The sequence below is a fragment of the Pteronotus mesoamericanus genome, unplaced genomic scaffold (assembly GCF_021234165.1).
Source record: "Pteronotus mesoamericanus isolate MK-2021 breed Mesoamerican mustached bat unplaced genomic scaffold, CSHL_Meso_final contig_20, whole genome shotgun sequence".
In the NCBI taxonomy this organism is placed as follows: Eukaryota; Metazoa; Chordata; class Mammalia; order Chiroptera; family Mormoopidae; genus Pteronotus; species Pteronotus mesoamericanus.
In genome coordinates, this window is record NW_026555085.1 from 3,172,043 (window position 1) to 3,186,762 (window position 14,720).

General features: G+C 41.7%; 1 protein-coding gene across 1 annotated transcript in view; it reads left to right on the top strand.

Annotated features, from left to right (window-relative positions):
- The first annotated feature begins 3,265 nt into the window (after positions 1 to 3,265).
- Positions 3,266 to 14,720, top strand: part of LOC129067923 (uncharacterized) — a 30,404-nt gene continuing 18,949 nt past the window's right edge. The window contains 3 exon segments of the mRNA XM_054570201.1: positions 3,266 to 3,274; positions 4,176 to 4,544; positions 4,697 to 4,892. Coding sequence (XP_054426176.1) covers positions 3,266 to 3,274; positions 4,176 to 4,544; positions 4,697 to 4,892 — 574 coding nt within the window.

Genomic DNA, 14,720 nt, shown 5'->3' on the forward strand with positions numbered 1-14,720 from the left:
AAAGGAAAAAATAAACAAATGGGCCTTCATCAAAATAAGAAGCTTTGGTGTGGCTAAAGAAAACATCAGCAAAATGAAAAAGGAACCAACCACATGGAAAAATATATTTGCCAGTGATACCTTGGACAAGGATTTGCTCTCCAACTCATAGGACTCCACTCCAGGAAGACAAACAATTCAATTAAAAAATGGGCCAAGGACATAAACAGACACTTCTCCAAGGAGGACATATACAAGGCCCAGAGACATATGAAAGGATGCTCAGCATCACTAGCCATCAGAGACATGCAAATTAAAACCACAATGAGATATTACTTCACACTGGTCAGAATGGCCATCATAACCAAATCAACAAACAACAGGTGCTGGCAAGCTTGTGGAGAAAAGGGAACCCTAGTACACTGTTGGTGAGAATGCAGACTGGTGCCGCCATGTGTAAGACAGTTTGGAATTTCCTCAAAGAGCTAAAAATGGAACTGCCTTTTCACCCAGCAATTCCACTGCTGGAATTATACCCTAAGAATCCTGAAACACCAACTCAAAAGAACATATGCACCCCAGTGTTCATAGCAGCACAATTTACAATAGCCAAGTGCCCATTAGTAAACGACTGGGACAAAAAAAAAATATGGTACATTTACACAATGGAATACTATTCAGCAAAAAGAAAGAAAGAGCTACTACCCTTAGTGACAGCATGGATGGAACTGGAGAGCATTATGTTAAGCGAAATAAGCCAGGGGGTGAAAGACAAATACCATATGATCTCACCTATAAGTGAAACCTAATAAAAAAAACAAACAAGCAAGCAAAATATAACCAGCAACAGTGAAAGAAAAAAAACAAACCAACAGTAACCAGGCAGAAGGAGAGAGGGGGTAATGGAGAAAAGAAGGGGAAGAGTCAAGTCAAGGAACATGTATGAAGGACCCAAAGTGGGGACACAAAGTGGGGAAGATTGAGGGTGGGCAGTGGAGGTGGGTGGGGCAGGGGAAAGTGGTGGCAGAAAATTGGAGACAAATGTATTTGAACAATAAAAATAAATAAAAGAAAAAAAAGAATGAAACTTTAGTTCTTAGCCTTGAAATGCTGGTGACAAAATTCTCAGCCAGATAAGAAGGAAAAAATGTTTTCCTGCCCTCAAAACAGGAAAACAAGGAACATATGTTTTAGCATAAATCTGTCTTTGTAAATATTTTTAACAAGGATAATTTGTCAAACCTCTAGACCTCAGAGACTTTGGACAGACCTTTTAAAATGACCTTTATCCTATAAAACATCTGTAATTCTGACCACTCATCTTAATAATTTAATGCTCTGGTGACAATGTTAACATCTCCATCTACAGGAAGGTAAAATTATTTGTGAATTTTTTTGTCAAACATGAAAAAAATCATTGGCATTCCCCTTTTCTCACACACACAGAATAAAATGGCTCTACTGGATTTTTACTAAACAAAGTGCGAAAGACTGTTGGATGACTGAACCAAGCAGAGAGTAGTGATGTACGGCAGGTTATTCCATGCTGAGCCTAAAAATGAGCCCATAATAAAAAAAATTTAATTTTAAAAAGTCAATCAAGTAAGATGAGTCTCCATTTGGGCCTCAGTGGGAGCTTACCTACCTGTTATCTTTCTCTAGCTCAAACAAAACTTTGTTTAAGAATTATTTGTACTGGAAATCCAGAGTATTAGAAAGTAAGACAATTATGAGGTTTTATTTTGGTTTTGATTTTTGCCCAGAGGTTTTTGCAAGAAGTCAGTGGTAGTATGGGCAACAGCTGAATCAAAGCAGATGGTCAGAAACTTGAGTGCATCAGAATCATCTGGAGGGCTGTTAAAATGCAGATTCCTGGGCCCCACGGATACCATTTCTGATTCAGTGGGTCTGGAAATTTGCATTTTAATACATTTTCAGGGGATGCTGAAGCCGCTGGTCTGGAGACCAGGTTTTGAAAACCACTGGCATAGAACAGTTGTTATTCTAGCATGTTCTATCATTTGCTTTTCTGAGTTGATCAAGTAATAATTTCACCTGATTTGAAATAACTCTTGGTGAGAAATGAAGCTGAGATGGAGTGTATTCCCTCTCTGCAGGCAGGCATGACATGGAACACAGACGTTCCAACTGGTTGCTCTTCCTTAGTAACAGATCCACAACCTACCACTCCAAGATTAAAAAGAAAAGACAAGAAAATAAAGGAAGGAAGGAGGAAAACTTAAGGAAGCTATGCATATATTTTTCTCTTTGAGATATACAGGGTTGGGCTAAAGTAGGTTTACAGTTGTAATACAAATAAATAATACAATAATGAATACATGATGATACAAGAATAAAGTTTCATGTACTCGCAATTGTAAACCTACATTTGCCAAACTCCTATGTATTTTCTCCTTGCTTTTTCATGGAAGGAAATTGCTACTGTACAATCTTCAGCTTTCCCAAGAAATCAATGATATCTTTTATTTGAGTGGGAGATTTATTTTCCCTGTGTGAAAGCTCATCTGAGCTTGTATTTAGGAATTTGTATCTATATTCATGAGTGTGACTGACATAAGTCTTCTTTCTTGTAATGTCTTTGTCATGTTTTTAATATAAAGATTATACTAGCCTCATAAAATGAGTAGGGGATATATCCTCTTGTTTTCTGTACGGACTTGTGTAGGGATTAGAATTACTTTTCCTTGAGTGTTTGATTCGTGGGTTTAGTTGCAGGTGGTGTAGCAAACAGGTCTTTGAGTTTCCTTTGTGGGAAGATATTTAACAATCAATTCAATTCTTTCTATAGATGATGACTAAAGTGAAGCATTCAATGTGACTGAAAATTAGTTAATCATTGTATGGTGCCCCCAACCAGCAGCTATTTTCAGAAAGAAAGAGCGAAGCCCATTTCCATCACAGGCCATTTCCTGAAGGAAAGTCATTGGCTCAGGGCTCCTTTCCTTATAGATGAGTGTGGGATGTTGGGGGGCGGGATCCTCAGAGAAGGCCTCTGGGTTACTTCGAGAGTTCAGTTCAGGGATAGGAATCAGTGCTTTTCAAATTTTTAAAAAACTGTTATATATATTTCATGAAACTATACTTACACTCACTGTCTGTGATGCAGGTTGGTATTTTCCATTCTACCTTATTCTATTCTATTTCGTTACATATATATAAAATATTTCTTATATACTTTTTATATATTACTATACTGTATATATTTATACATAATTTATATGGCATTCCACAAATACAGTATATATACACATAGTCTTTCACAGTCATGGATGAGGTTTGTAAGTGGACTTAGGAGTACAACCAACGCTTTCAGGTTTTCTGTTCAGGGACAGATGAGTCTTTACCACTAGCCAGTGGGGAAGGTTCAAGAGTTACTCAAGATTCACATCTATCAAGTAAGCTACAGTGAATTTAGGTGCTAAGTTCCTGATTCATTCTGTGGCATCAAAAGAACCTGATCGCACTACTAGAAATCCCCCTCCTGCTCTTTTCACGGCCTGCTGGAGAGGAGAGCAGCTGTCAGAGGTGGGCAGAGAGGAAACTACGCTTGAGAGGAAAATGCTGGCACAGTAACACTTCCGGCCCCCGCACCCTCCCGCCACATTAATCCCACCTCCTCTCCCCACTCTACCCCTGCTACCTCCTCCAGCCTGCCTCTCCACTCCCCCATCCTCCCTGCAAGTGGATAATTGGCCACTGGACTAGCAGCTGTGAGGGGTGGGAAGTAAAAAAGAAGCCCGCCAGAGTCCTGGAGTGGTTGCTTCAGGTTGTGTGTGGAAGGACAAAGCCAAGCCCATTGGCTATTGTGGCACCATTTGCCGAGGAGGCCTGTCCTGGTCAAACATGACTGCCATTTTACTCTTCTGAGTTTATGTCCCCAGGACTGGAAATAATTGGAAAGCCAGAACAGAATTAACCACTCACTACATCCACAGGCAGAAGATAATACTGGAAGAAACTGCAGCCTCAAGTTACAGTGCCCCAACAGACCGGGGGCCACACAACAGCAGCCCTGCATCCTTTTTTAATCTAATTATAATCCAATGAAAACTCAAAGTCCCCACTCCTCAAGGCTGGTATATCTCGCCACACCTAGCCCTTTCCGTCCCTTGGGAAAGTAAAAATAAAAACCCTTTATTCTCTGCACGTCCTTCTCTTTGTGAATTCTTTCACAGTTCCCATCATCGACCACCCTGACAACGCAGACACACAGTCGGGGTATTTCTGGGTCGCTGCCATTCACCGCCACCCCCTATCTAGCCGCCAGAGGCCGGGGTTGGGCTCTGAGTCTGGAAAGGGCAAGACAAAGTGCACGGTCACAGTCCCAGGCCCTGGAACAGCGCGGACAGGCTGAGAAAACCTCGGAGTGGAGCCCAAGGGCTGGACATCTCAGCTCACCTAAGACTGGAAGGCCAGCTCCACCCCCAGAGCATAGAGATTCTGCAGGCAGGGTGTTAGCCCAAATTCGCTGGCGTTTCCGGGTACCCACTGCGCCCAACCCTGAGTGGCGTTCAGCTGGGCCAAGCATGGCCTCAGGACCTGAGGTAGGTGAGGCTGGGGCATTTGGGATGCACCCAAGGCGGATTCCCCTGGATGTAGGCTTCCAGGTGCACTAGCTCTGCGGTAAGGGGATGGTGCGGGGCGAGTTATGCTTCTCCCATGACCCTCACCAAAATGCCTGAACCTGGACCTGGAGACCCGGACAGAAGTGGACACTGCGGCTCCAAACCCCAGGCTCAAAGGGAGACACCCATATGCAGAGTTCTGGAGCGCCTGCCTGGAGCCAGAAAGCATAAGGAGGCTCTACAAATACATGAAGGACGTGCAGGAGGCGCCGTTGCAGGGTGAGGTCTGGGACGGTAATCATGTACCCCAGGAATCACCCAGCACGGGTAATGAGGAGGGGATTGGACCACTACATTCCTCATTGGTTCCCTCCATGAGGCCCTGTGAGGTAGGGGGAGCAATGAAAAAGGGTCTCCTTCCTGACAAGGGAGAGGAGTGTCTGCCTAAACCTTTAGAGACCCTTTACTTCTGGGAGGGGTACTCTTGTAATGGGGTCCAGAACTTGGAGTGTTCAAGAGAACTATAGGGTATTCTCTCACACTTCCCTCGCCCCCAGCCTCCTTGGAGGATGGGAGACATGGAGCAGGGCCTTTGAGGGTTACTTTGCATGTCAATAACAGCTGGATAGCTACAGACCTCATATGCAAAGATAGTTATTTTGCATCTTGACAAGTCTAACCAGGAAGGTTTGCATAACTTTAATGCCAGATGTAACTGGCAAGAAGATACAGGGCCTGTGTGAGAGGCGGTGGGGCACAGAAACGGGAACAATGTGAAGACCGGGAAGACCGCGAAGACCGCGAAGTCCGCGAAGACCGAGCTGGAAAGAAAGGGGAGAAAGGACTCTTGCCAGTGGTCCATGAGAAGATGCTATGTTGTTTTGGATTAAGAAATGGAGATCGTGGCGACACAGCAGATGTTGCTGGGAACCGCGAGAGGCCTGCCTAGCTGAGTTCCAGGCTTCTGTTATTTTCTTCTGAAGGAGGTACCCCTGACTGGCCTGACTGGGCAAAGTGGGGGAAAGACAGGACTGTGTGTGTTGGTGGGTGTTTTTAAAGGGAGTTTGAGGTTTCACAGTGACATTTAGCCATTATTCAAAACCTGTATACCTTTTGAATAAATAGGTCCTTTCCTTTTCACCAAACTCTTCCATTGAGAACCATAACTTTTAAGGGCGGCAGGCAAAGAACCTAGAACAGAGGGACTCCGGGAAAGGGGGGACGTTGTTCCAGTAATAGCATCTGGGGCTACCCCCCCCCCCCCCGTCCCCGCGTCAATGGGTCCACATTCTGGGTCCACATTCGGTAAAACTCTGAGTGCTCCTTAATAGGACAAAAGTCCCCTTTTCAGGCCCTTTCCCAGAGCTAGCTGGACTGCATAAAGCATGACTGACCCTAATTGTTTTATGAGCCTTTATCCTCAGGACTCAAAAATTATTGGAAGTGCCCTGAAGGCACAGAGGTTCCAGGAACTTAAGAAACAGGACATACCAGACCACAAGATCGGGACCTGACCCTGCACCCAAAGATAACATCGAAACAAGTTGCAGCCTAACTGAAACACCCTGCTTTATCTACAACCACCCCATTATCCTATAAAAGCTCACAGTCCATACCTCTCAGGGCTGGTGCACAACTCTGCACCGAGCTCTTTCCGTCTCTTGGGAAAGTAAATGTAAAAAAACTTTGCTCTCTGCACTTTCTTTTTTTTGTGAATTCTTTCACAGCCCACATCACCGTCTACCCTAACAATCCTGATCTTATGGAATCATTAAAGGAGTCCAGGTCCTTGGGGAGGGTCTCGAGAGATACTTCTGGTGGTGCATTTTTGCCTTCAGTTCTTACCACGTTTGTTTGGATATATAAGTCCTTCCCATTAACCTGAGGTGGCCTGAGTTTGTGCATCAGCCATTTTCTCTCTCAGACACCATTCTCCGGGCCTCACATCCTCATCCCTCAGCCTGAGATGGGGATGGGATCCAGAAGGATATGGGGGAAAGGGAATCTCTTCTTAGACCAGGGAAATCAGCAGCCCTCCAGGTTGCCTTAAGCAAGACCTGCGTTCCAGGCTAGAGAGAATCATAAGCCATCTCTTCCCCTTCCCAAAGCCAATTCCTTATCTCCTTATAATGGATGTAATTGATGGTCTATTCTTCCTTGGTGCTGTGGTTATTCGAGTGGAGTTTGGATAATACAGATAAACAAGTAGAATGAGAGTGAGGATACCAGGTCTTTTCATCTTGACTTGTGGGTTTCCCACTTCAAATAAGTGAGGTACACATATGCCACCACTTGTGTGCTAGGGCCAGAGATGGTGACTCACAGATGTGCTATAGAGGATGGGAAGGGGTAGGATCATCAGGCAGGCAGGTGTGAGCTTGATAGGCAGGAGGTATGGCCTACGAGGCCAGCCAGCACATTCAAGTAACTTCCTGCAGCTTTGGTCACAGGAGGTGAGGCAAGAACCTGGTGGAGACAGCTTGGATATCAGTCTGCGAAGCAGTCAAGATGGAGAACTGCAGTCAGCAGTTCAGGTCTTCTAGGAGTCCCAGTGCCCAATGTCAGGCGTCTGCCTGTGATGGCCTGCCCCTGTGGGCTGAGCTCCCTGTGCCTGCTGTACATTCAGATCTTCCCCACTTCACAGAGCCAGGAGCTTGGCCAAAAAGACATCCAAGCACCTGAGAAATGGTTCCCCTATCTCCATAAGATCTACTTCAAGCACTCTGTTCTTGCACTTTCCATATTTTTCACCAGTGATTCAATGGGAGGAAACCAGGTGCCAGACTTGATTAAGAACAATCACCAGGTGAGCATGTATGTATGTGTAAGCGGTGCTACGCAACTGTGTGACTGGTTAATCAAAGAGATATCTACCCCAGGCCTATATGAGGAGCAAATTTGGAGTCAAAGAAACTTGGTGGTGTCCCCAGATGTATGGTTCATTGGCAGAAGCTACTGCTGCAGGACAGACTTAGGAGTGCAGTTGTCTAATCTTATGCCTCTCCCCTTCCTGTTTCCAGATTCTATCAGGGTCTGGTATTAAAATGTTTATACTACCTTAAGACTAATGGTTCCTGACTGGTGCAGCTCAGTGGATTGAGTGCTGGCCTGCAAACGAAAGGGTGGCCGGTTTGGTTCCCAGTCAGGGCACATGCCTGGGTTGTGGGCCAGGTCCCCAGTACGGGGCACATGAGAGGAAGCCATACATTGATGCATCTCTCCCTCCCTCCCTTCCCCTCTCTCTAAAAAATAAATAAAATCTTAAAAAATAAAAAAAAAAAAGACTAATGGTTTACTCTAGGACCTCACAAACCCCTCTTCCACCCTGACCTCACAGGGGTGACTTTTTCTCCACAGGTAGCAGAAGAGGATATCCTCAGCTTCAAGTTAAGGACGAGAGATTCAAATACAAAGGAAAGGAAAATTGGTTCATTGCTGTAGGGAAGAATGGCTGAAAATTAAAGAACAGCCTTGTGAGCTGGGGGGAGCTTTGGGGTTTGGTGATTTGGGGTGTGGGGCAGGCCCTCTAGAAAGGCTTCAAGACAAATGTGTCTCTCCTTTAGTGTTTCCTTCCTCATGACTCTGCTGACTCCGGTATCTCTTCTCCAGTTGTAAGTTCGTGTTCCTGTCAGGGCAACACAGAAAGGAGGAAGGACTGCTTCAGAGGTCTTCCTTCACACCTCTCCCAAGAGAATTGTGAAAGATCAGATGCCCCCTCCCACAGCTTAGGGCGACCAGAAATTCTCAGCATGGATTCAAATAGTTGCCAGGTGTATTATTTCCAACATATTATATACATTAACAATTAACATGTGTAAATAAAACTTTTAATCACTCTGTCACATATCCAATGGTATCTAAATACCATAACTTTTAACACCCATAATTAAAATTTAAAATCCACAAACAGCCGTGGCCAGGTGGCTCAGTTGCTTGGAACATCACCCCATACCCCAAAACGTCGCAGTTTCAATCCCTGGTCCAGCAGTGTATGGGAAGCAACTAATCAGTGTTCCTCTCACATAGATGTTTCTCTCTCTAAGATCAATAATAAAAAAAATCCGCGGGTGAGGATAAAAAAAATTCACAAACAACTTCTTCATTAACAGCTGATTTTTTTTTCCCAGTTCTCAACCCTGGCTACATCCTAATATATTCACTAATATACAAGGGGGAACCCCCTCCAAAATAAAAAGACCGGAATTATTTTCTGGAGGGTGGGCCCCTTGTAGTACAGGCTTCCCCTGCTAGGTGAGTTTTCTAGGAACCCATCTGTACTAGCTGGTGTTCTTCTGAGAGGCTGTGTTCCACTTCAGCATAATTTTTTTGAAGACTTTCAACATGTTTGCCCATTTCCTGATGGGTGATTTAAGAGCACACCTGCCCACACTGCACTGAGTGTTGAGCAGATTTTGACCAAAAAACAGAGTGACCCCCACCCCCCACCCTCCTTATTCACTGGATCGCACACTGAGTGACTTTTTTTTTGTTTCCTCGAAGAAAAAAGTCCTCAAAGGGAAATGTTTTGCCAATGTGGAAGAGGGGAAACAAAAAAAAATGGCAGAAGCACTAAAAGGCATCAAAATTGATGAGTTCAAAACTGTTTTGAGCAGTGGAAAAAACATCTTGATAGATGTATTGCATCAAATTCTTTTAAAGGTGGCTGAAGCTTAAACATGTTAGAATAAATACACAATTTTTAATAAATAAATTCTGGGTTTTTTGGGCCCCCTCTCACATTTTTGTTCTTGGAAGTCTTGCTCCATCTATTATGCTTCCTTGCAACAAACTATGTTCCTAAATTAATTTATTTCCTAAGTGTTGACAAAGTTATATGGATTAAGATAATATTACAATTATTAGAGATACACAGCTGACCAAAATAATATAAATAATAGAGATTTTAGTAAATAAAAATATAAAAAGTATAAATTTTTAAAAAGTAAAACTTAACTGAAAATGCATCTCTTTCTGAAATACATAGGGGCTTTATTTTCATGTTGATAAGTTTCTTATCATTATTATAAATATTATTTCTATTCCTTAAATATCTATACAATTTCTACTTCTTTAAAAAAATTTTGCATGAAACAAAAGATATTGTTGATACAAATAAGAATGGGAACAGAATAAGTATGGGAATGGAAAGAATTTTGTTGTAGCAACTTTACCCGATTTTTAAGATTTCTTCTAAGTTATATGCCAAAAATTAAATAGATAATATTAAATACTATTTTTAATAATCTCATAACCCATGTTGAGTTCTTCTTCAACTTTGTTGAAGCAAAGAATTAGAAACTAATTGATTTGCAAAAGTATTTTTAAATACACATTAGGTTCTTTCACTTTCTCTGTTCTTAGAAATATACTAAAAAGCCTTTACAAATTCTTATTAAATAGCTAATAATTATACCTGTTAGTCTTTCACATAGAGGCACTTTGTGATACTCAGATTAGATGAAACTGGAATTAGAAAGAAACAAATCCACAAAATTGGAAATTAAAAATCAATAGGTTCTAAATAAGATCTTTTTCCATTTTTTTATGTCACCTGGAAGTGCCTTTAAAAAGTATGACAAAGAGATGGGCACTTTTTTAATTTATTTTTATTATTGACACTGTTGTAGATGTCTAAGAGATAGACACTTTAATATGTGTGTATAATTTTCACTGTAGAAAATTATTAATTTTATAATCACACATTTAACAGATGTAGAACAGTGTGTCAACATCCAAGAGGGAGAAATTAATCCAAAATAAATAAACCTGGATCTCTAAATAGGGCATTATATCCAAGACTGCTTTGTGAAAATTTTATTTTGTATTCATGCATAAGCGGATTTCTACATTTAAGAGTATAATTTAATCTACTTAGTGGAAATCAACAGCAAAATTAAGAGAAGTGTAGGTTTACAGAAACTCTATTATGGATTTCAATGTGTATTATTTATAGCAGAATCCACAAATTATTCCCTTCAGATTAATCTGAATCTAGTGGGTATATTAAAAACATAGTGGGCATATTAAAAACAAATGTGAGCAGAGCAGTAATAGTATATTATAGACCTTTTCCCAAGTAGAAAAATGTATTTTATGATTCAGTAATATTTTTAAAGTTAATTAAAATATTTCTCCCATGAGTCTAAATAAATCCAAGGATAAGTTAAAGTACCCCCATTATGTGTTTAGTTTTCCTGCAAAATGTGATGTTGATCTGTCAGGTGTAAATGTTGAGATTTTTGCCTTCCCTGCTTTGAAACCATGCAGAACAAGCACGTGAAGTAAGATGAGTCATGAGTCAGTGGGTCTTTTTTGGTCTTTAGAGTGCTTTGCAGCAAGTCAGCAATTCTTTACATGATTTTTATGTTTAGAATACTCTAATCCTAAAACAGATAGGGTTTGAAATTTCACCATGAGTTTGTCATTGAGTGAAATAAAAACCATGGCTGTTGGTATTTCTTCGCAGTGCTAAGGAGCCATTCATTCTCTACGAGTGTCAGGAATGGAGTCATTGAGATCCTCAGAAGAAAAATGTCCAGCATTCCAGCTTCTCTCCCAAGGAATTTTCTGAATGCAGAATACTGTAACTTAGGCCAAAACTCCCCCATTTCTTAAGCCACGAGTCACCCTTAACACAAGGTTACTTAGCTTGGAGTATTACTGATGTTTGAACTAAATGATTCATTGTAGGGGCTGCCCTCTGCATTGTATAATGTTTCACAGTATTTCCCACTCCTACCCACTCGATGTCAGCCAGCAGCCCCAACACCTCAATGAAAATGTCCTCAGACATTGCCAGGTATCTCCTGGGGCACAAAATGGTTGAGGATCATTGGTCTTAACAGAAATGTCCGTGCAAGACAAAGGACACAAAGCTGACTAAAGGAGGCCTTGTGGACACAGGTTTTGAATTGTCTTGTTCCTCGATAACTCAGAAATATCTTATCCCTAGGTCAAAGCACCATAACTGTATTTGGAGTAGGTAAACAGTATGCCTTTCTTTTGTAAAGTGGGAGGAAAATGATGGTGAAAGGGGAGGTGGGGAGAGTACTGTAAGGACGGTCATATTATCAGAGAAATATGATACCATAACTTTTACCAGATGCTATAAGTGGAGTAACTTGAGGATTCCACATCATTTGCCACATTGAATATTTAAACTGTGTCTCAATTTATTTGACCACATTTATACACTCCTAGACATTAACTTAAGGAATAACAACTAGTCAGTTCTGTAAGTTAAGTGAATAAAATTCAGGGTATTCCATTTATTTAATCTGGCATTTCAGTTTTAAAAGATGGAGGCTGCCAAAATTTGTAAGTAACAAGGTATCCTTCAATAGTTAAGTGTATAAACAAACTGATATATTAATACAATGAAATGTTCAGCAATTTTTAAAAATGAGCTACCAAGCCATGAAAAGATATGAAGGAAGCTTAAATGCATATTGCTAAGGTAAAGAAGCCATCTGAATGGCTACGTACTGTATGATTCCAACTACAGAATGTCCTAGAAAAGGAAAAACTGTGGAGACAGTAGCCCTGGACTGTGTGGCTCATGTGGTTGGAGTGTTGTCCCATAATGGAGAGACTACAGGTTCAATTGCTGGTCAGAGCACATAACTAAGTTGCAGTTTAGGTCCCAGGTCCAGGCATACGTAATCTCTGGTCCAGGCCCTTATGGGAGGCAACTGACTGGTGCTTCTCTCTACCATTGATGTTTCACTTTCTCTCCCTACTCCCTCTGTCTCAAAAAAAAAAAAAAAAGAAAAAAGAAAAGAAAAGAAAAATGTCCTTGGGTGAGGATAAAAATAAAAAAACTTATGGAAACAGTAAAGTGATCAGTGATGACAGGGATTCCAAGAGAGGGAAGGATGAAGAGATGAAGCTCTGCAATTTTGGGATAGTGAAACCATTCTGGAAAATGGAGATGTTGGTAAGCACAGCTCGCCTCCTTGCACAACCACATCAAAATTACAACTAAAGTATACAACAACCATTGCTCAGAACTGTCAGAAATTGAGTTGAATGGAAGTCTGACAACTAAGAAATTAAAGAAACCACATCCCTTCAGACTGGACAGGGGGGTGGATACACTTGAATGGGCTGGTTCCACATCGACATGTGGTGGATAAATTTTGGGACGGATACCTCGGGAATGAGGAGTCCCAGACCCACACTAGACCCTGCAGCCAAGAGTTCCAATGCCAGGAAGATAAGTCCCCATAACTTCTGGGAAAAAACAGTGGGGACTGAGTTGGTCAAAGAAACTTCTGGAGTCTCGAGCAGTTCCTCTTAAAGACCTTGCACATGGACTTATTCAAATAAATGCCCTCTGAGCTCCAGCACCAGGGTAGTATTTAAAGGCATCAGTAGCATACTGGGAGGAATTGAAGTATCTGACGTCTAGGTGAGATCTGGGGGACAGCTTTCTCCAGACAGAAATGTGGGCAGAGGCCATTGTTTCCTTTCTGAACCCTCTCCCCACAGAGCCACAAAGATGGTAGGTAGGTGTCATATGTGAGGCACCATCAATGTGGCTGACAATGTTAGCCCTGCCTGGAGATACCCTGAGGCTCCACCCAACCCAACTTAATGGGCCTGCCAAGCTGTTAACAGTGTCTTTCCCATATGAATGGCTGGTCTTGGCTTATGCTTCTCAAATTTAAAGTTCTCCCAAACAACCAATAGCCATCTTCAATAAGCCCCCAGCCCCTGTGCCTCTGTCTAAGTGACCCTAGGGCTGGCACTAGCAGAAGCCAGTCTAAATTCACAGCCTGGATTTTCCTGGGAATCTCCAAGCCCAGAACAAGTAGCAGCCATCTCATATTGCTTTAAGCTCATACAGGGCGGCCCCAGGCAAAACATAGGTAGGGGCTGACATTGGTCTGCACTGCCTGGGAAAGTCCAAGGCCTGCACACCCTAGACAGTAACAGACCACACATCGGAGCACCAGCATCAAGCCCCTGAACAGCTGATCTTCCACAGAGGGTGGAGGTTGGTGGTCAGTGGTCACAGCCAGTCTTTGAAGTTGACTGGCCCAGGCAAATCCCTCCCATTGACCTGCAATCAAAGCTCAACTACAAGAGGAGGGTATACTCAACCCACACAGAGGGGAAACCTCGAGTACTCAGTTTGGGTTATAGGGGAGGCTGCGTCACACTGGTCCCTACAAGCCATGCTACCAAGACAGGGAGTCATAGCAGCTCTATGTATTACACAGAAACAAACACATGGAGGCTGCCAAAATGAGGAGACAAAGAAACATGGACCAAATGGAAGAACAGATCAAAACTCTAGAAAAAGAACTGAATAAAATGGAGATGAGCATTCTATCAGACACAGAATTCAAAACACTGGTTATATGGATGTTCGAGGAACACAGTGAGGATCTCAACTGCAAAAAAAAAGAACCAGACAGAAATGAAGGATTCACTAATTAAAATAAAAAACAATTTACAGGTAAACAACAATAGAGTGGATGAAGTTGAGAATCAAATCAATGATTTGGAATATAAGGAAGCAGAAAAGAAGCAATGAGAACAACAAGAAAAAATAATCCAAAAATAATAAAAGGGTAGTGTAAATGCCTATGGGACAACTCCTAAAGGTCCAACATTCACATCATAAGAGTACCAGAAAGTGAAGAGAAAGAGCAAAAAACTGGAAATCTATTTGAAAAAAATAATGAAAGAAAATTTCCCTAATTAGGAGAAGGAAATAGACATACAAGTTCTGGAAGCACAGAGAGTCCCAAATAAGATGGATGCAAACAGGTCCACACCAAGACACATCATAAATAAAATGCCAAAGGTTAAAGATAAAGAGAGAATCTTAAAAGCAGCAAGAGAAAAGCAGTTACCTTCAGGGGAGTTCCCATAAAACTATCAGCTGATTTCTCAAAAGAAATTTTGCAGGGTAGAAGGGACTGGCAAAAAATATTCAAAGCCATGAAAAGCAGGAACCTACAGCCAAGAATGTTCTACCCAGCAAAGCTATCATTTAGAATTGAAGGGCAGATAAAGAGCTTCCAAGACAAGAGAAAACTAAAGTTCATCATCAGCAAACCATTATTATATGAAATGTTAAAGGGACTTACTTAAGAGAAAGAAGATCAAAACTATAAATAATAAAATGGCAAAAAATACATATCT